The sequence below is a fragment of the Schistocerca nitens genome, chromosome 3 (assembly GCF_023898315.1).
Source record: "Schistocerca nitens isolate TAMUIC-IGC-003100 chromosome 3, iqSchNite1.1, whole genome shotgun sequence".
Classification (NCBI taxonomy): Eukaryota; Metazoa; Arthropoda; class Insecta; order Orthoptera; family Acrididae; genus Schistocerca; species Schistocerca nitens.
In genome coordinates, this window is record NC_064616.1 from 534972227 (window position 1) to 534994152 (window position 21926).

General features: G+C 39.8%; 1 protein-coding gene across 1 annotated transcript in view; it reads right to left on the minus strand.

The window, feature by feature from the left end:
• Positions 1–19391: 19391 nt before the first annotated feature.
• Positions 19392–21926, minus strand: part of LOC126249322 (uncharacterized) — a 29693-nt gene continuing 27158 nt past the window's right edge. The window contains exon 2 of the mRNA XM_049950975.1: positions 19392–20243. Within this exon, the coding sequence (XP_049806932.1) occupies positions 19392–20243 (852 nt within the window). The remainder of the gene's footprint in view (positions 20244–21926) is intronic.

A 21926-nucleotide genomic window follows, 5' to 3' on the forward strand; every position in this document is an offset into this window, starting at 1 on the left:
TATAAGAGGGTTGCACCAGTGAGAGCATTTTTTTTTTTTTTTTTTTTTTGAGGGGTGAGGGGGGGGGGGGGGGGGATGGTAGACCTCTAATTGCTACATCATGGCAATCTTTCATCTTGAAAAATCTCATGAGAGGTTCTTTTCTCCTCCATACCAGTTGATTAATAGGAGAAATTGGTTCTCCAACACACAAGGCTTCATCATAGGAGTCACAATTTTTTTGTGTAAGGTTTTTGTAATTTTCTCAGAATTTGATGATGTAATGGCATATACTCATACATCAAATTTTCCTTTGCTTTTCCTTTTCCGGCATTTTATGAGAATAACAGTAAATGTTATATACTGACCATTATTTCAGTTAATTTGCAGTGTAAGTAAAATGAAAATCTAAGATAAAAAAAGGTTCTACAGAAGGACCTGGATCCGTGGTCCTCAGATTACTCTCCTGCTCTCATTCCACAGCACCAGACCCTGTCTCTACATTGTGTAATGTAAAAGGCTTATGTCTCACCTGATACACATCAAAAATGCTGTTTCCCTACGTAGCTGGCCAGTATGGCCGAGCAGTTCTAGGTGCTTCAGTTTGCAACCGAGTGACCACTATGGTCGCAGGTTCGAATCCTACCTCGGGCATGGATGTGTGTGATGTCCTTAGGTTAGTTAGGATTAATTAGTTCTAAGTTCTAGGGGACTGATGACTTCAGATGTTAAGTCCCATAGTGCTCAGAGCCATTTCTGTTGCCCTACATATAACAGGAATTTGTATGAAACTGGTTATGGTGAGTAAATGTGATCCTCTTGTTAGAGATCAAACACACAATGAGAAGTCAGGTGTCAACCCTGATTAACCAATGTACATACTGTTGTAAATACATGAACACACATTACTTTTTACTTTTGTCTAGTTGTAGATGTAATTAGAGTTTGCTCTTGTCTTAAACTTGGCGCATATTTGCCACTTACTGATAAACATGCATCTCCATTGCTAAGGCTTTAGTAATCAAAGTTTCATGTTGATGACCGGCTGCACTGCCAGATGAGTGCCTAGTTATAATATTCGTTTATGATGAGTTGCTTGACTGGAATTTTGGCTTAAGCCATTTATTCCTGTTCATTTTTATTACCAGACTTTAATCAGACATGCTTCAAATATGGTATTTGACTATGTATCTGTATGTGATATTACTAGTTACATCTACTGTTAGGATGTGTACATTTGCATTACATGATTCTGATTAGCAAGACTGAAAGACTAATTTATATAACCATTAAAGGTATGAACTTGCCTGAAATCTAGGACAGATATCACTATTGTTTTGTGCAACATGGTTCTGATTAGCAAGACTGAAAGACTAATTTATATAACCATTAAAGGTATGAACTTGCCTGAAATCTAGGACAGTTATCACTATTGTTTTGTGCGACAGTCATACCATTATTTCTATGTAATTTTTAATGAGTTGTATACATATGACAAAGTATCACCAGACTACATTGTCTTTGACTAGCACCTGTTAAGGTGTTGTAAGTTTACTCCTGAGCATTGTCTGTTACATAGATATTTCTCTCAATCTTTAATCGCGCTCTGACTAGACACTTCATAATAAGAGCCATGTGTCATATCAGGGATTCTTCATGTATTAATCCACAAAATTCATGACTGAGTCCTTGAGAAGTAAAGCAATCGACGGAGACACACTCTGTACATTAACTGAGAACATGGTTGTGATACTATACAAAGAGAAAGGAGTTTGATGAAATAAGAAAAGAAATTGTACATTAGAATATCAATATCGAAAAACAATAAATATGGTACAAGTACTGGAAAATTCATAAACAACTGTATTGTTCAAAATTATATTTCAGCTTGTAAAATGCAGCTTATATTATTGTATGTGTTGCATAGGGACACACAACGTAGTGTTTGTTGACTAATTTTTTCAAAACCTCTTATTAATTGTAATTAATGTACTTACATCATTTTGTTCACTTTGTACATACACAATTTGTCTCTACAGCTGAATGCTTAAGTATTTTGTGTTATCGACATCTTACAGAAAAAAAGGACACTTTCTGCAACTTCATTTAAATTTGTAGTTAATTTCAACTTGCAGTTTGAACAACTTCATACCTGAGTAATTTGATTTATAGCAATTTACAAATGTGCATCATAAGCTCATGTCGTTCTGTCCACATCAAAAAAAGACAGTTTCTCTTTATTTTTCAATGTTTCCACATGTTGGACAACCAGAAACACATGAAATTTACTTTTTGAAACAAAAACCCCATATCTGCCCCATGTATGGCCTGGCAGATTCTTGCATGTAAACCTTGTGTCTGATACCCCTGACCGTACAAGAAATGTGATCTGGGATGATACTCTGGGATGGCACAGGGGATATGTAATGTGGCAGAATGGTGTTACATATTCTGAATAGATCGATACCATGTTTATTTTGGATCAAAATGAGATTATAATACTCATATCACATATTGTATCTTTTCATAGTACATAAGTTACATTCTTATGTATCTGTGCAGTTATTTCTGTACTAAAATTTTTCAGTCTTAAGATGCATGACCAGTGTGAATATATGAACAAACTCTAGTACTTAGATGATCATTAATTCCATATGAAGTTCTGCATCTGACAGATAATGTGGTAGAAATTCATGTTTTAATACATGCCATTGTTAATGTAATTAACTTTGTGTAACTTCACATCAAAATGCTATTATCACATAGAAAGCTTTGGAACATGTCAGCACCTATGGCACCATTATATCTGTTGAATTAATGAAACTTTATTCCAATTCTGCATAAAACATGAAACCAACAATGTTAAACTACCTTATGTGTTATTGTAAATATATGTAATACACATGGCTGAGCCCACATCAGCGAACAGTTACAACTTAGTTTTTGTTACAGCCAACTACAGCCCTACTTTATGATATACAAGTTATATTGAATAGATGAAGATGTTTCATAAAAATCACTGTGTTTCACACATTATTTTAGTTAGAGTGCTTATTCATCTTCTAGATGTTGTTTATGAACCTAAGGTGAAGTTATTTAACTGTTTATACACCAACCAACAGAGGAGCAATGAACTGCTAATTAAGCAAGTGTACAGCACTAATACATTTCATCCTCTTGGAGAAGTTCCTGAAGTTGACAAACGGGAAATAATCAAATAATAGTCTGCACTGGCTACCTCACTCACTATGCTGTCACCAACACTGTGCCAACTGCCAAGGCTACATAATTTGCTAGGTTCCTTTTAAACATAATGAGTTTTTTTGGCTACATTTTAAATATTCAGCTTGCTGACTGTCAAAAATATGACTGAAGTGAGGAGGGTTTAATGCAGTTCCTCCACTTAAAATACCATCTGGGTACAGTTTTACATAATCTCAGGCAATTTGTGAGTTCACCAAAAAATAACATAGTCAAAATACACAAAGTACTTTTAAAATGAGCTTATTGTATCAGAACGCATATGAAATTAACTTGGATTCAGTGCCCAAAATATTTCATAACATTAATGCCACACTGACTCTAAAACTGAAGCAATACTAACACAATACTATCAGTTGCAGTACTGATACAATACTAACTTGAATCAGCTACCACTGTTGCTCCTCTTATAAGTTCCAACATTATAAAGCCACATTACATATCATTTAAATTGAACATAATTGAATTTGCAAATGGAATTTCTGTCCTTTCACTAAATTCATTGTGGAATTTAACTTCACAAGTCTTGATGATGTTTCTGAAATAATTAGTATGTGAAATATCACAGTTTTCATATGAAAATTTCATGCAATGTACATCAATAACAATGTCCTAATTATTTCTGTTAATTACTTTGCAACTACAGTATAACTTTTATTTCTCTCTCTCTCTCTCTCTCTCTCTCTCTCTCTCTCTCTCTCTCTCTCTCTCTTTTAATGGTGATAACCTTTCACAGTACTTGTTAATCACAACACAATTTATTCCATATTTTCACTAATTTAACATACAGAATTCATCATGCAGTAGTTCTTACAATTTAAAATTGTTGAGTTTTTTAGTTATCAGTAGGCATATTTTCACTTACAAAATGTGGACAATTGTGGCATGAGTCAACAACAAGAATGCATTCAACATAAATATTATTCATTTGCTATGAAACCACAAACTGATTGGTTCATGACTTAGATTCTAATCTGTTTGAACTTCCCTCTCACGTTTTAAGTGAATTTGACTTGTTAACTTTTTTAGGGAGTAAAATAACTGATGATGGTCAAAGTAGAGAGGATATAAAATGTAGACTGGCAATGGCAAGGAAATTGTTTCTGAAGAAGAGAAATTTGTTAACATCGAGTATAGATTTAAGTGTCAGGAAGTCGTTTCTGAAAGTATTTGTATGGAGTGTAGCCATGTATGGAAGTGAAACATGGACGATAACCAGTTTGGAGAAGAAGAGAATAGAAGCTTTCGAAATGTGGTGCTACAGAAGAATGCTGAAGATAAGGTGGGTAGATCACGTAACTAATGAGGAGGTATTGAATAGGATTGGGGAGAAGAGAAGTTTGTGGCACAACTTGACTAGAAGAAGGGATCGGTTGGTAGGACATGTTTTGAGGCATCAAGGGATCACAAATTTAGCATTGGAGGGCAGCGTGGAGGGTAAAAATCGTAGAGGGAGACCAAGAGATGGATACACTAAGCAGATTCAGAAGGATGTAGGTTGCAGTAGGTACTGGGAGATGAAGAAGCTTGCACAGGATAGAGTAGCGTGGAGAGCTGCATCAAACCAGTCTCAGGACTGAAGACCACAACAACAATAACAACAACTTCTTCATCCTACCCCCATGAACCATGGACCTTGCCGTTGGTGGGGAGGCTTGTGTGCCTCAAGGATACAGATGGCCGTACCGTAGGTGCAACCACAACGGAGGGGTATCTGTTGAGAGGCCAGACAAATGTGTGGTTCCTGAAGAGGGGCAGCAGCCTTTTCAGTAGTTGCAGTGGCAACAGTATGGATGAATGACTGATCTGGCCCTGCAACACTAACCAAAATGGCCTTGCTGTGCTGGTACTGGGAACGGCTGAAAGCAAGGGGAAACTACAGCCGTAATTTTTCCCGAGGGCATGCAGCTTTACTGTATGGTTAAATGATGATGGCGTCCTCTTGCGTAAAATATTCCGGAGGTAAAATAGTCCCCCATTTGGATCTCCTGGCGGGGACTACACTAGAGGATGTCGTTATCAGGAGAAAGAAAACTGGCATTGTACGGATCGGAGTGTGGAATGTCAGATCCCTTAATCTGGCAGGTAGGTTAGAAAATGTAAAAAGGGAAATGGATACGTTAAAGTTAGATATAATCGGAATTAGTGAAGTTCGGTGGCAGGAGGAACAAGACTTTTGGTCAGGTGAATACAGGGTTATAAATACAAAATCAAATAGGGGTAATGCAGGAATAGGTTTAATAACGAATAAAAAAAAATAGGTGTGTGGGTAAGCTACTACCAACAGCATAGTGAACGCATTATTGTGGCCAAGATAGACACGAAGCCCATGCCTACTACAGTAGTACAAGTTTATATGCCAACTAGCTCTGCAGATGATGAAGAAATTGATGAAATGTATGATGAGATAAAAGAAATTATTCAGGTAGTGAAGGGAGACGAAAATTTAATAGTCATGGGTGACTGGAATTCAAGAGTAGGAAAAGGGAGAGAAGAAAACATAGTGGGTGAATATGGATTGGGGGAGAGAAATGAAAGAGGAAGCCGTCTGGTAGAATTTTGCACAGAGCATAACTTAATCATAGCTAACACTTGGTTCAAGAATCATACAAGAAAGTTGTATACGTGGAAGAATCCCGGAGATACTGGAAGGTATCAGATAGATTATATGATGGTAAGACAGAGATTTAGGAACCAGGTTTTAAATTTGTAAGACATTTCCAGGGGCAGATGTGGACTCTGACCACAATCTATTGGTTATGAACTGTAGATTAAAACTGAAGAAACTGCAAAAAGGTGGGAATTTAAGGAGATGGGACCTGGATAAACTGACTAAACCAGAGGTTGTACAGAGTTTCAGGGAGAGCATAAGGGAACAATTGACAGGAATGAGGGAAAGAAATACAGTAGAAGAAGAATGGGTAGCTCTGAGGGGTGAAGTAGTGAAGGCAGCAGAGGATCAAGTAGGTAAGAAGACGAGGGCTAGTAGAAATCCTTGGGTGACAGAAGAAATATTGAATTTAATTGATGAAAGGAGAAAATATAAAAACTCAGTAAATGAAGCAGGCAAAAGGGAATACAAACGTCTCAAAAATGAGATCGACAGGAAGTGCAAAATGGCTAAGCAGGGATGGCTAGAGGACAAATGTAAGGATGTAGAGGCTTATCTCACTAGGGGTAAGATAGATACTGTGTATAGGAAAATTAAAGAGACCTTTGGAGAAAGGAGAACCACTTGCATGAATATCAAGAGCTTTGATGGAAACCCAGTTCCAAGCAAAGAAGGGAAAGCAGAAAGGTGGAAGGAATATATAGAGGGTCTATACAAGGGCGATGTACTTGATGACAATATTATGGAAATGGAAGAGGATGTAGATGAAGATGAAATGGGAGATATGATACTGCGTGAAGAGTTTGACAGAGCACTGGAAGACCTGAGTCGAAACAAGGCCCTCGGAGTAGACAACATTCCATTAGAACTACTGACAGCCTTGGGAGAGCCAGTCCTGACAAAACTCTACCATCTGGTGAGCAAGATGTATGAGACAGGCGAAATACCATCAGGCTTCAAGAAGAATATAATAATTCCAATCCCAAAGAAAGCAAGTGTTGACAGATGTGAAAATTACCAAACTGTCAGTTTAATAAGTCACAGCTGCAAAATACTAATGCGAATTCTTTACAGACGAATGGAAAAACTGGTAGAGGCCGACCTCAGCAAAGATCAGTTTGGATTCTGTAGAAATGTTGGAACACATGAGGCAATACTGACCCTACGACTTATCTTAGAAAATAGACTAGGGAAAGGCAAACCTACATTTCTAGCATTTGTAGACTTAGAGAAAGCTTTTGACAATGTTAACTGGAATACTCTCTTTCAAATTCTAAAGGTGGCAGGGGTAAAATACAGGGAGCGAAAGGCTATTTACAATTTGTACAGAAACCAGATGGCAGTTATAAGAGTCAAGGGGCATGAAAGGGAAGCAGTGGTTGGGAAGGGGGTGAGACAGGGTTTGTAACCTGTCCACGATGTTATTCAATCTGTATATTGAGCAAGCAGCAAAGGAAACAAAAATTCGGAGTAAGTATTAAAGTCCATGGAGAAGAAATAATCGCTGATGACATTGTAATTCTGTCAGAGACAGCAAAGGACTTGGAAGAGCAGTTGAACGGAATGGACAGTGTCTTGAAATGAGGATATAAGATGAACATCAACAAAAGCAAAATGAGTATAATGGAATGTAGTCGAATTAAGTCGTTTATTGCTGAGGGAATTAGATTAGGAAATGAGACTCTTAAAGTAGTAAAGGAGTTTTGCTATTTGACGAGCAAAGTAACTTATGATGGTCGAAGTAGAGAGGATATAAAATGTAGACTGGCGATGGCAAGGGAAGCGTTCCTGATGAAGAGAAATTTGTTAACGTCGAGTATAGATTTAAGTGTCAGGAAGTCATTTCTGAAAGTATTTGTATGGAGTGTAGCCATGTATGGAAGTGAATTATGAACGATAAATAGTTTGGACAAGAAGAGAATAGAAGCTTTCGAAACATGGTGCTACAGAAGAATGCTGAAGATTAGATGGGTAGATCACATAACTAATGAGGAGGTATTGAATAGAACTGGGGAGAAGAGGAGTTTGTGGCACAACATGACAAGAAGAAGTGACCGGTTGGTAGGACATGTTCTGAGGCATCAAGGGATCACAAATTTAGCATTGGAGGGCAGCGTGGAGGGTAAAAATCGTAGAGGGAGACCAAGAGATGAATACACTAAGCAGATTCAGAAGGATATAGGTTGCAGTAAGTACTGGGACATGAAGAAGCTTGCACAGGATAGAGTAGCATGGAGAGCTGCAGCAAACCAGTCTCAGGACTGAAGACCACAACAACAACACAACTTTTTCATGTTAAACTAAATAGAACACCCTTGTATGGTATGAGAGAAAATCGTGATGGTCCAGACTCTGAACCTGTACACTGTCTGTGTCAGAACATTGTAGTCTACATGGATCAAGTGCTTAGCAGACCTAGTATTGTAATTCTGCAAAGCTGAAGTCCTAACTCATTATTCACACCTGTCAGTCTGCAAATTCTGAGTGTGAAAGTACTACAAAAATAATATTTTGGAGAAATGGTTAACCTTGTAAATCAACCATAGACACCTCTTCTACAATAGTTATATATTGGGACCAATGTCCCTTGTAGTCTGGTCCCTTCAATCCCACAAACCATCCAACTTATATACTGTTGATGCCCAGTGTCCTCCGACTTCATATTGTCACAGGAGAAGCTGTGTAGTGCAGTCACTGTGGTATAGTGTTTGTGATCCTAGACTGTTGCATAGGGGGGCTTGAATTCAAAACTCATCTGAACTGTAAAATTTAAATTTCGATATTCGGTTCGAGTACAGTCTAGATGTATCCACAAGTGCTAAGAATCTTTGTACTGGAATGTTCTGTAACTGTATATATAGCGTATGTGGTCTGGCCGGAGGCAGTTCACTCCGCACTCTTTTATGTGCAAGTGCTGAATAAACCTTCATTAAGTGAAGTTAGTGTTCATCATTCATCTAATTACACCTTCTTCTATGTGACATTATCCCGGTGGAGGCACTGGGTATTGGAACCTGTGATAATGCACATTATCGACGACACAATGGCTCCTATCAGGCCACAACAGAGCCACTGTTTACGTGGCGAGAAACCTGAGTTCGAGCCATATTCAACAGGTCGCAATCTATCAGAGACAGAAGAAGAAGAGGATGTTATGATGACAGCAACTGTGTACCACCACATGAGACATCCTTCCAGGTTCTCTGGTGACAATGGCCAAGATCCAAACAAGTGGCTGAAGGTATATGAGCATATAACCAAATTTAACAAATGGGATGACATCGTGTGTTTGGCTAACACATTTTTCTAATTAGAGGGCATTGCCAAGCAATGGCATGAGAACAATGAGGAGAAGTTCACAAGCTGGGAAGTATTCCAGGTGGAACTTTGCAAGTATTTCAGCAACACACAACGACAGAAGTGCAATGCTGAAAGTAAATTGAAGTGCAGGACACAGCATCCAGGAGGAACTACAGCATCCTACATTCAAGACATCTTGGAGCTGTGTAAAATAGTAGATTCTAGAATGAAGGAGGAAGATAAGGGCCGGCCGCAGTGGGCAAGCGGTTCTAGGCGCTTCAGCCTGGAACCGCGCGACTGCTCCAGTCACAGGTTCGAATCCTGTCCCAGGCATGGATGTGTGTGCTGTCTTTAGGTTAATTAGGTTTAAGTAGTTCTAAGTTCTAGGGGACTGATGACCTCACATGTTGAGTCTCATAGTGCTCAGAGCCATTTGATGATAAGATTGCACATCTCATGAAGGATGTTGCCGAGGACATGTATCAAGCCCTAATCCTGGAGAGGGTTTTGACAGCAGACGACTTCGTAAAATGGTGACAGTATATCGAGACAATGCATCAAAAAATAATTACACGCAAGAGGTTTGAACGGCTTCCAAACGTGATATCGGTGTCTGTGATAGAGGAAGGAACTGATTTCACAAGTGTTCTTCGTCAGATAGTGAGAGGGGAGGTTCAGAAGGCAATTGGATCGCACGGCGGCAAAAAACTGAGACGCTTCAAGAAGTCATAAGGGAGGAAGTGGAACAGACTATCTATCTCTCGTCCGTCGTTTCCCTTTAAAACGGTGAAAAAGTCGAGATCCATACGGAGTTACGTTCCTACAATGCCACATGAGGAATCTTTTTGGGCACCAAGGAAGACTGACGTCTGGAGGACCCAGGATAACCAACCAATATTTTTCCACTGCAGACGACCGGGACATCTGGTGCGCTATTGTCGAGAAAGGCGGCGGATATTTGATGACGCCCGCGCCAGAAGTCAACAGACCAATCTTAGCCGACGCCAACTCCCGGAAGGCAAAGATGAACAAGAAGGTGTGGGTGCAGGACAACGTAGGTCACCATCGCCGCAAGCTAGCCGCTGGAGTGGACGCTCCCCAACACGCCGGTCTAGGTCGCCATCGCCGTTTAGAAGCTCCAGCCAATCACCTAGCCGCCGCAATCTGGAAAACTAAAGGGTACGACCTTCCCTGGAGGTGAGTCTACCGAAGAGAAAAATCCTCCGCCGTCGCTCACTACAAAAATGATAGGAAACTACGTCGAAATCCTCATGGATGTCCGACCAGCCCAAGCTCTTGTGGACTCTGGAGCATCATATTCAGTCGTTTCGGGTAAGTACCGTCGCCAGCTGCAGAAAAGCGTATTTCTCGACAGCAAAACATTTCTGCTGAAGGTGACTAATGGGAAATATGTAAAACCTACAGGAGGATGTGTCATTCGTGTGGATATAAGTGGCCATACACAGCGCTTAGAATTCATCACCTTACAAAAGTGTAGTCATGACGTCATTCTCGGATGGGACTTTTTGAAAGTTTCTCAGGCAATTGTAGATTGCTGTGGCTCGAAGACTATGCTAGACGAGATGAGATACGGTGGACAGGAAGATGCACATCCGAGTGTGTGGAGACTATGTGTGCTGGATGAAGTGATCATTCCTGTAGTCAGCGCTAGAAAGGTAACTGTCATGTGTCATGCCATGCATCAATCCACGGATCTTGTAGTAGAATCTAAGAGAAGCATACCACTGAAGAATAACTTGGTCATCCTAGTCTCTGTCGTCTCGTTTAAGAACGGATTCGGTGAATTGTGGATAGTTAACTGTCGCTGAGAACCGCAGATCCTTCCAAGACGCATGTGTGTAGCAAATGCTGAGCTGTTAACTGCCAAACAGCTGAGCATCATAGAAACCTCCCATGCCGAGTCTGTGGGCAAAATTGGCGCTATCACTATGAGACAAGATAAGCTCGACTATCACCAGATCTCACTAAGGAACAACAGAGGAAGCTACTTGCCATTCTTCAAGAGTTCTCTGAATGCTTGAAACCACAGGTGAAGGGCAAATTAGACAAATCGACAGTGAAGCACCGGAATAGCACTGGAGACCCATCAACCAATAAGCCAGATAACATACCGTCGAATAATTCGCGACAAGGTAGAGAAAATTAAGGTTAGAAGGGAAGTAGGCTAAAAGGCTATTTCCTAGAAGAGGTGAAGAATGACATCATTCAGCCTTCACAGCGCCCATGGTCGTCACCAGTGGTTCTCGTCAGAAAGAAGGATGGCAGTTGGCGCTTTTGTGTTGACTACAGGAAACTTAATAAGGTAACTAAAAAGGGCGTTTACCCCCTTCCATGAACTGACGATACACTAGATTGTCTGAAGGGGGCTAAGTTCTTCTCAGCCATTGACATGCACTCGTGATACTGGCAAATCGAGATAGATGAAGCCGGTCGTGAGAAAACTACAGAAAGAGAATGTCTTGCTGTGATCTGGGCCATGTGCAGATTTCGACAGTATCTCTATGGAAGGCTATTCACAGTTGTTACAGACCATCATTCACGTTGTTGGTTTACAGGTCTTAAGGCTCATAGTGTACAAAAGTGGAAGAAAACACAAAGATGCCGACTGTCTCTCAAGAAATCCTGTGCAAGACCATCAGGACTTTGATGAAGATAGTGACTGTCTCGCTGCACTCCAGGATCTCTCTGCTGAGCTGAAGAAGGACGCCAAGATAATACAAATTATGCTTGACTTAAATCGGTCAGAGGATGTGAAAGAAAAGCAAGAAAAACTTTGATCTGTTTGGAAAGAGGTAGAGAAAATTAAGGTTAGAAGGGAAGTAGGCTAAAAGGCTATTTCCTAGAAGAGGTGAAGAATGACATCATTCAGCCTGCACAACGCCCAGTGATTCCTAAACACATGTGCTTCGATGTTCTACAGAAATTCCGTGACACACCTGAGGCCGGACATTTAGGATTTATGAAGACATAAGATAAGATGCGCAAGAGAGTTTTCTGGCCAGGTTTATTTAGGAGTGTCCGTCACCATGTGTCGCACTGTCGAGAGTGCCAGAGGGGAAAGGCCTGACCGACTCATACCAATTCCACCAGCGAGTTGGGATTGACTTTCCCGGACGATTTCCAACATTTGCTAGTGGCAATAGATGGATTATTGTTTGCACTGATTAACTGACACGCTATGCCATTACAAAAGCCGTGAAAACAGCCGGAGCGTCCGAGATAGCCAAATTCATCATGGAAGACATTGTATTAAAACACGGTGCCCCAAGGTCGTTTATTACGGGTCGAGGGAAAGTTTTTCAATCGAATCTTGTGACAGAGATAAACCCTTGGTGCAGAATTACTCATCACATGACGACTGCCTACCATTCGCAAACTAACAGGCTTAATAAGACCTTGGCCGACATGCTATCAATGTTCGTCGATGTTGAGCAGAGCAACTGGGATGAGGTGCTATCTTTCGGGACGTTTGCCTACAACACTGCCAAACAAGACGCAACATGATTTACGCCATTTTTCCTGGTGCATGAGCGTGAGGCGACTACGACGATGGACACTGTGTGTCCATTACATCCTGATGACGTGGAAGACGGCTACATCGGCCAGGTGTTAACCAGAGCGGAGGAAGCTCGACAATTAGCTCGACTCTGCACGCTGCAGGCTCAAGAAAACGATTGCCGAAGGTATGACGCGAGCCACCGCCCTGTTGTCTACCAGCCTGGTGACCTCATCTGGATCTTCACTCCTGTCCGGAAAGTTGGTCTCTCTGAGAAGCTCCTCAGGCTCTACTTTGGACCTTATGAGGTTGTAAGACAGTTGTCTGACGTTACTTATGAAGTTGAAGATTTCAACCCCGACACAAGACGACGAATGTTCAGTTATACGGTCCACGTCCTTCGAATGAAGCCCTATAAAGATCCATTAGGTGAATGCCATAACAATTACGCTGCTACGCAATTGTATGCGGATCGTTTCCCAAACAGACGACATCCAAACGAAAACATTATTCGAAATTGCACTCAACTAGCTCGAAATGGATACATGCACCATCCACCTCGTCATCTCGAATACAATGAAAATGCTCATACTCTTACCGTTCTCGCCTGAGTTCTGGATCCCGAAATTAGTATTTGTGCGATTCAGAGACAAACTCGAATACCAAAATCAACTGTTTTGAGGATTCTGAAGGCACATAATTATCGTGCTTATCATATCACACTGACTCAGGCATTAACGCTGAAAGATATGCAAATACGTGTGCATTTCTGTCAATGGGCCTTGGAAATGATAAGAGGTGACAATGATTTTTTTTAGATACGTTATGATCACCGATTAAGCCACATTCAAAAACCATGGCGAATTAAATCGTCATGATTGTCATCCACACTGGCACAGACTTATTGACAATCAACATAAATGGTCGTTAGTGGTCTGGTGAGGAATTTTAAACGGTTACTTGATAGGACCGTATTTTTTTCACCAAAATGTTACTGGGGAATCTTATTTACAGCTTCTCCGTGATGATTTGTTGGAGCTAATGGAAGACGTTGAATTAGAAACTAGGCAATGAATGTGGTTCCAACAGGATGGAGCAGCTCCCTATTATGCTAAAAATGTGCAGAACGTTTTAAATATACGGTACCCTGGTCGGTGGATAGGATGTGGCAGACCAATTCAGTGGGGTCCAGACCTAACATCTCCTGATCTTTTCTTGTGGGGTTATTTAAAAAATATTGTTTATGAAAGACAGCCCACAACCTGCAGCGATATGGAGCAATGCATTCGAAGAGCGTGTGCAGCCATACCACGGGATGTGCTGCTCAAAACTGTGGACAACTTTCGCAGACGATTTACTTTATGCATTGAAGCAAATGGGGATAACTTTGAACAATTTCTTTGCGACTAATTTCAATAATTAAACACCCTAAATTGAGAGGGGCAAGGGGACTCACGCTAATGAGGCACCCCAACATGTGAGAGGCAAGGGGACTCACACTAATGAAGCACCCCAACATGTGAGAGGCAAGAAGCACCCCATGGAACATCATTTTACTACGATACTGGGCAACGCTAAAAGTAGGATACAGTACATTTTGTACAAAAATAGCGTAACTTGGCGTAACGAAAGAATTGGTGCACATTTGTTATCGATTTGATGCGTCTTTCTCGGATAATTCTAAATAAATCAGAGTTCTTCCCCAATTTTACTTTTTTCAAAATTTCAGGGCCATCTGTCAATGGTTTAAAAAATGTTTCAGACATAACTTGATTACTTTTTTATCTAGAATCCAAATCTGCAATAAAAAATGGGTGTTTCCATTTAAGATTTAAAAGTTAGCCCCCGTCCCACCCAAGGGGGCGGGGGCTAGAGGTCACTTGTATTATCATTTGATGTCCCCCCTTTGAGCTTACGAACTTGTCTTACCCACTATTTTTACCCGATGTATAGTTTCCGGGATAATCTCATCTGAAACTTCAGATGGACCACCCTCTATATTAACTTTCTATCATCTAACGCCAGACGAATGCTCCTATCTCTTTTCTGAACCACAAACAAGACATTGATGTGCATACTATTTGCTAGTTCAGTAGCCCCTTTTGACAACATTTCATTTATTCCCTGTACCACTTCTCCTTGCAAAAAAGGCACAACATATACCTTAGCCACAAACCTTTCCTGTGGTTTTATTTTTAAGTGAAGAATCAGAAAACTTGTCACTATTCCTTAGTGAGAGTTCCTTCAGTGTTTCCTTCTGAGCATCTGATAACTTTTGCAGAGCATGAACTTTCTCCCTTATCTTTTTTCGAATCTGTTGCTGTTCTGTAACCACCTGATTCTCTTTGCTACTGTCTCTCAGAATTCTCTGTACCAAAAGTAAGCTATCTCAGGGCCCCCCTCCATCTTCTAGGAAATAGCCTTTTAGCTTACTTCCCTTCTAACCTTGTTGCTCCGTAAACAGTAGCACTACTGCATTGACACATATCTTCAAATAACCCAATTCAGTATTTACCACAGAACTAAATTAATTCAAAAAGTCGACCCCAGTTATCAGACTGGCACTGGGTTTAAGAATAATTAAAATGTGTGCTATATCAAGACACCTTTGAATTGCACTGGCAGGGTAACGTCATGCTGTATTGACTTGGACACCTTCCCTGTAGGTCCATATTTGAGACCAGAAACACTGCCATGTTCGTTTTGTTTGGCAACACTGAAAAATATTCTTGCAATAATGCGGAAATTTTTGAACCACTGTCCTTTAATAAATCACTCTCCAAACCTCCTATTACTATTTTTACAATAGCGTTTACCTCAGGTGGCAAGGGTATTGGTTCTTACTCATATAACAAATCCTTACATATGGCTCTTCTATCAAATTCTGGTGTCAGTACCAAATTCTCTTCCTTTACTCTTCCTACAGAATGACATTTAAATTCTTGAAGCATTCTTTCATGAAGCAAAAGGTTACAAATGTCCTTGGCTTCTTCCCACTTGGCTTGGAGCCAAACAGCTTTGCAGAATCGTTATCCGGCCTTATGGGCAGTTTGTACTTGAAATTTCCACCGAATACGAATTTATAAATAACGTCAGTTTCCTTCGAAGGCACTCCTGCGCTTCTTAATTCCATTGCTTGTTCAAGTCCTCTCATCTGCATTTCGGAAGTATTTGAAATATCATTATCTTCAATAGGCTGTTCTGCCATCCAGTCCCCATAGTTGACTGTTCAGTGATACGTTACCCCTTATTGTTGCTATTACAATTGGTTCATGTTCTTCAAACAGTCGTGGGATCCTGTTATTGTATGCCACGTTTACTCCATCAACAATATATTGTCACTGGAACTCCTGCTTCCCTGGTGACGCTTCTCATCCTGCACTTTCAGCAAGTCTATCACTTCGCTGCCAAGATCGCTAGAACACTCCATCTGACGCTGAGCCATTCTAATCATGGAACCTACAACCCCCAACCAACCGTACCCTGCACCAGCATTGCCAACCGTACGATCTGGATCATATATGTATGGTAATTTAAGATGGTGTATGAGAATAGATCAGTCCTTCAGATAGCAAGTCTGTTCTATAATCTTTTGAAAAACGTACTATTGTGAAGATTTCGTCTTTTCATTGTTTTAATTTTTGTGGTTTATTTCAGTTTTGATAATTATTTCATAAATACAATTGTGAGCAGCCTACATGCCAGTCTGTCAAGCAGTTGGATTCCCCAATTTCATTACACTGCAGCTGTGTAAGTCAACTTAGGTAGTTCCCCCAGATGAATCACCCTGGGGAATTCACCATATTAACTGCTTTGCATCCTGCATGCTCATACAAAAGTGAAAAACATTACAATCAATTTGTTGGCTCAGGTGAGGACAGTGGGCGATTTATAAGGTGTCAAACAGTGCAGAACTGTGTAAAAGGAAACAGAAAACAGTGATATTGGTCTGATAGTGGTCCTAGTAGTCCCTAGAAAGAACGTAAGAGGCGAAAACAAAAATGTAGAAAATTCTGGGAAACTAACCCTGAATTTAAAGGTTGGTTGTGCAGTGATGAATCATACTCTAAAAGGGCTAGAAGTAGAATCTCTAATGTAACTACTGTGTCTGAATTGGGACATGTTAGAAAACATTCTAAAACTGAAAAATTATGTCAAAAAACTGAAGCTTGTGTCATCTAAAGGCCAGACAATTTTGAATACATTTGTGGAATGCTACAACTGAAATAATCAGGCTCACATTGCTAAAATTAAATAGACAGAATTCGTGGCAGAACACTATCTTCCTTTCACTCTTGTAGATACTGTGGAGGCCTTTCACTGTTGTAAATCACTTGGAGGGTGTGGTTAAGAGTGGTTTATCTGATTCTAAAATCGCTCACACTACACATGTGCATCGCAGTAAATGTTCACAGATGGTAAAGAACATGGCAGGAGAGAGCCATAAGAACGAACTTGCAGAAAAACTGAGACAAAATTCATTGTTTTTACTGATGAGTCAACAGACATAGGATCTGTTAAAATGTCATATGTCGTGGTTAGATACTTTGATAAAGAAACAAATAAAATTGAAAGTAAATTTTGTAATCTTTGTGAAATTTTTAAGACGGCTGAATAAGATAAGGCAAACGAAGGTGAAACAAGTAAAAACCTATATGCTAATCCAATACTTTCATTCTCTGAGTCCAATGTTTCTGAAAGGAGTGTTTAAGGATCTGCTTCTGATGGTTGTGATTCTCCTCACTTCACATATGTGCCAGCGAAGTTTGTAAATGTGCTCCCAGACGATGTGAAAACGTAGCTAGGAACATTCATAACCATTTTAAAGCTAATGCTAAGAGAGAGGCACATCTGCATGAGTTTCAAAAGTTTTTACATATAAAAATTCATAAATTGTTGCATCCATCACAGACTAGATGGCTATCTTTGCGGGCCGTTGCAGTGAGAATTTTAGAACAGTGCAGCCGGCCGCTGGTGGCCGAGCGGTTCTGGCGCTACAGTCTGGAACCGCGCGACCGCTATGGTCGCAGGTTCGAATCCTGCCTCGGGCATGGATGTGTGTGTTGTCCTTAGGTTAGTTAGGTTTAAGTAGTTCTAAGTTCTAGGGGACTTATGACCTCAGCAGTTGAGTCCCATAGTGCTCAGAGCCATTTGAACCATTTAGAACAGTGCAATGCCTTGCATCTCTCGTTTGATTCTAAATAACCTAGGGAGAGGCTGGTTGCTGCAGAAGATATTCAGCGATCCCTCAATGATATTCTTTTTAAATTATTTTATTCACTTTTGGCTTTTATTTTACTGAAATTCACAGATGTAAATAAGCATTTCCGGAGTGGTAAAGTTGTTATTATTGACTTAAATGGAAATATGGTAGAGGGCTACAAGGAAGTGTCACTTTGCTAAATGGACCAGCAGTATGTCATAACCAGTAATTTGACTGACACTGACCTCAACAACAGGTCGAAGTTTCTTCCTGACAGCCAAATGTATTTAGGAGTTGAAGTTTTGAGGGCACCCAGAAACAAGAAACATATAATGAACAGGACGCCGTAAAAGACTTTGATGCAGATATAAGGATTTCGTGCAGACAGAATGGTCATAACTGAAAAAGAGATATAACTTTGATGATGATTTATTGTCATTGTTTGCAGTTTTGACGCCTAAGAGTGCTCTATTAACCCTCTGGGATTGACAACAATTAATATTAATTGTAGGTTGTTCTTAGCAGAGTATTATTTACAGTTACCAGTATTTTGGGAGGACAAATGTACAACTTTTAGCTTTTTTTCGTTTTGAGTCCTTTTTCTCCAATGAATTACACATATGTAACATTGGGATTGAAGGTGATAGTATTGGCATGTGTAAGGTGAATGTATAATCACAGTTTTGCGTTCTGAATCGGTTTATTACAAAAGCTTGTACAATAATGTAACAATAAACGTATTTACATACATTTCTTTCAGTAATGGAATCTTCTGAAGCGGTTTCTGTCCTTGTTGAGGCACAGAAAAACTTTGAATTTTTGGCACTAAACAAAAGTATTCTGTTTCATGCAAATTTTGCGCCTTCCTCTCGCGTTATTCCAACGAGGAAAGTGGTCAATTTTGTCCTTTTGGCGTTCCAACACTGGAGTTACTGTAGTAGCAGGTTTCTTGAATTTCTTGGACATATCTTCAGTACTTGGACATCCCCTCTTGAATTTTCTTTGTCCATCAGATAACAATGCATTTGCAAGATTAGCTTGAAACTGTCTGAGAGAAAAATGTTTTTCAGACAGGGCCTTGCAGTCTTCTCTATATTTCAGCCAGCTATTGACAACAGCTATTGCTATTGTGTGCCAGAAGATATACAAATATCATCTTCTGGATTTTAGGGGAATTTGTATAGCGATGTCAACATATCATGAAGATCTGCTCCTCCCATATTACCTGTTCATTTGGACAATGGATGGCCTAGGGATGAAAATATGTTCTTTCTTAGTTCTATCGCATCTTTTTGTCATGTCCTTTGGCTCTATACCTGTTAGGCAAAATACGTAACACATTTGTTATCATACTATTTCACGATGATGAACTTGCCTGTTGCAGCAACTTGTGAAGCTGTAGTACCACATACTTGCGCATTCATCTGCTTTTCATCAGGAAGAGTACATTGCTTGAATCTTCCATCTCTTATTGTGCCTATATAATAAATACCCCTCTTCAGTAGGCTCTCAGCACCAAGTTACGGTGTGAAGAGATTGTCTGTGTAAACCCTGAAAAAGGGATTTTCTTCCAATGCTGCAGTTAGCTTCATTACAACATTGTAACCAAGACCTTTTCCAGTGACATGCCTTGTTACCTTAGACGCTGCACCTTGGTAAACGTCTAAATCATACAAATACCCTGAGGAACCAGCTCTAGCCCACATTTTAAATGCACACCGTGTTGACTTCTTTTGTATATGCTGTTGAAGATTAGTGCATCCTTTGAAAGGGATCATTATTTCGTCAGCATACTGATTCTGCTCAGGCAGTTTTCTCAGCCACGTTTGTGAGAACAAAGTAAGCCAAGGTCGAATTTTCTGTAGCTTATCTTCTTTCTGTATGTCCTGGAAATGCAACAAAGATACTAGTTTCTGGAAGTGGCTTTGATCCAAGCCCATTCGCAAGTAAATATCTAAAAGCTGCTCCAGCTCAGCTAGGGTAATGTCAATAGTTGTACCCAATTTCTGAACACCATAAATATTAGTTTGTTGAATACAGAGTTCCAGCATTTCACATGTCACAAAAGATCTGAAGTACTGCAAAGGGGTGAGCACTTCTTCATGTTCGTCTTCTGGAAGCTGCACAAATGGATGAATTTCTGGAGTAAAGTCATCATCGACCCTCCACAACTCTGTATCTTCTGGGACATCCTCAGGATTTACTGAATCAAAAACAGCTGACTCTTGCAACATCTCTGGAGTAGAAGTTTCTCTGCCGTCATGATATGTGCTACCATTAGTCTGAATTTCATCATCATCCTCAACACCAAGTTCAGAAAAATCACTTTCATCAGGATTATTTAGAACCTCAAGAATGTCATCAATCGTTAACTGGAAATGAAATAAAATACCTAAACATCACAATACGAACATTCATAAACATAACCCTAAACATCCACAGTTACACATATGTAACATGAGTTCATTTCAACCTTCCTAGGGTATTTCAATACGCAGAACAAAAATAATACAAATAACTGGTCCACTAGTACTTATTTAAAGGGAAAATATTTAATATAAACTGATTCAAAACATTTTATCCACACAAATAGAGGATACCACATACCTTGCGCTACATGATAGCGACCAACTTCTGCCTAAGAAGTTACAAACATGGTCAAAGATTATATTTATACAGTAGTTCCAATTATTCCTCATAGAATTCGCTGCATAGCTTGTACAAATGTGTAACAGTGGGAATTGGGGAACTAGCATTGGCTAAACGCCAGTAAAACCCATATAAAGCTTACGTTACATATATGTAACCGGAGGTACTAGAGGGTAAAACAAAGAAAGGAAAACAACGCCCTTTCTTGTACCTCTTATGTCAAAATTTCCAAGAACAGTTTCTTTGGATGATAACAAGCATCTACAACAAATCGATGATGACTGGAGAAAACTTCCTATCGACAAAATTGACGAAAATTTTAAGAACTGCGCAGAAGTGGATATTTTGGGGTAACATACTCAACATAAAAACTTTATTTGGCCTACCAGAGTTGGCGCTCTCGTGTTTATCCCTTCCACATTCGAATGCTGACTGCAAAAGAATTGTTAGTTAGAAGAATGTTGTAAAAGTGGAAAATGGGAATAGGCTCATTACTTCCACAGTGAATGGGTGTTTGCTTGCCAGACAGTGTGTGAGCAGCAGCAGCCTCATGCAGAAATTTTGTTTCTAAGGAAAATATGCTCAGTAGCATGAAGAAAACACAGTTATGTACGGGGTTATCTGCTTAGAATTCGTTTATTCCTGACCCTCCAGAGGAGGAAGATGATGTTGATGTGATGATGATAATGATGATGCATTCCATTTTTAAGTCTTCTTCCAAGGTAAGCAAACAAGGAAAAAAATTTTATATGATTTTATGAATCGTATACATAAAAAAAATTAAAAATGAAGAGCATTAAAATGTGGCGACGTTAACGTGGAAGAATCGAACAAGTCTGTTTTTATTTGGTACCAGTATAAAACCGCAGACGAGACGAGCCACGACTTCTCAATGCACTGTAACAATCATAACAGCGCTCTAATTCCGTTATTCTTGACCATAAGCACGTAAGTGAGAAAAAGTTTAGAATAAGATTGAAATTATGCTGAAAGTTTTTTGGAAGTTGCTAAGTGCTTTTACTTTGAATGATTGGATGATAACTGGATAGGTAATTTTCGCTCCATTTTAAGGAGAAGCGAGTTTCTCACAAATCTCATTATTTCTGACGTCATATCTCCTGAAGTATTTGCTGTACAGTGATGTTATGTTGCAGGTACATTCAGTGATTGTGTAGATACTATATGCAAAATGTGTTACGAATAGCATTAGCAGTAAAGACCAGTGATAAATTAAAACCTCACGCCTGATGTTTAAGTTTTATTGCATGTAAATGTAAGCAGAAGCTAGGTTTTGAAACGTCTAAGTGCCCATCACATCGTACCCCCCGGAACTATGTACCGCACAGTGATATAATTTTGCAGGTACATTCAGTGACATATATAGATACTGTGTGCAAAGTGTTATG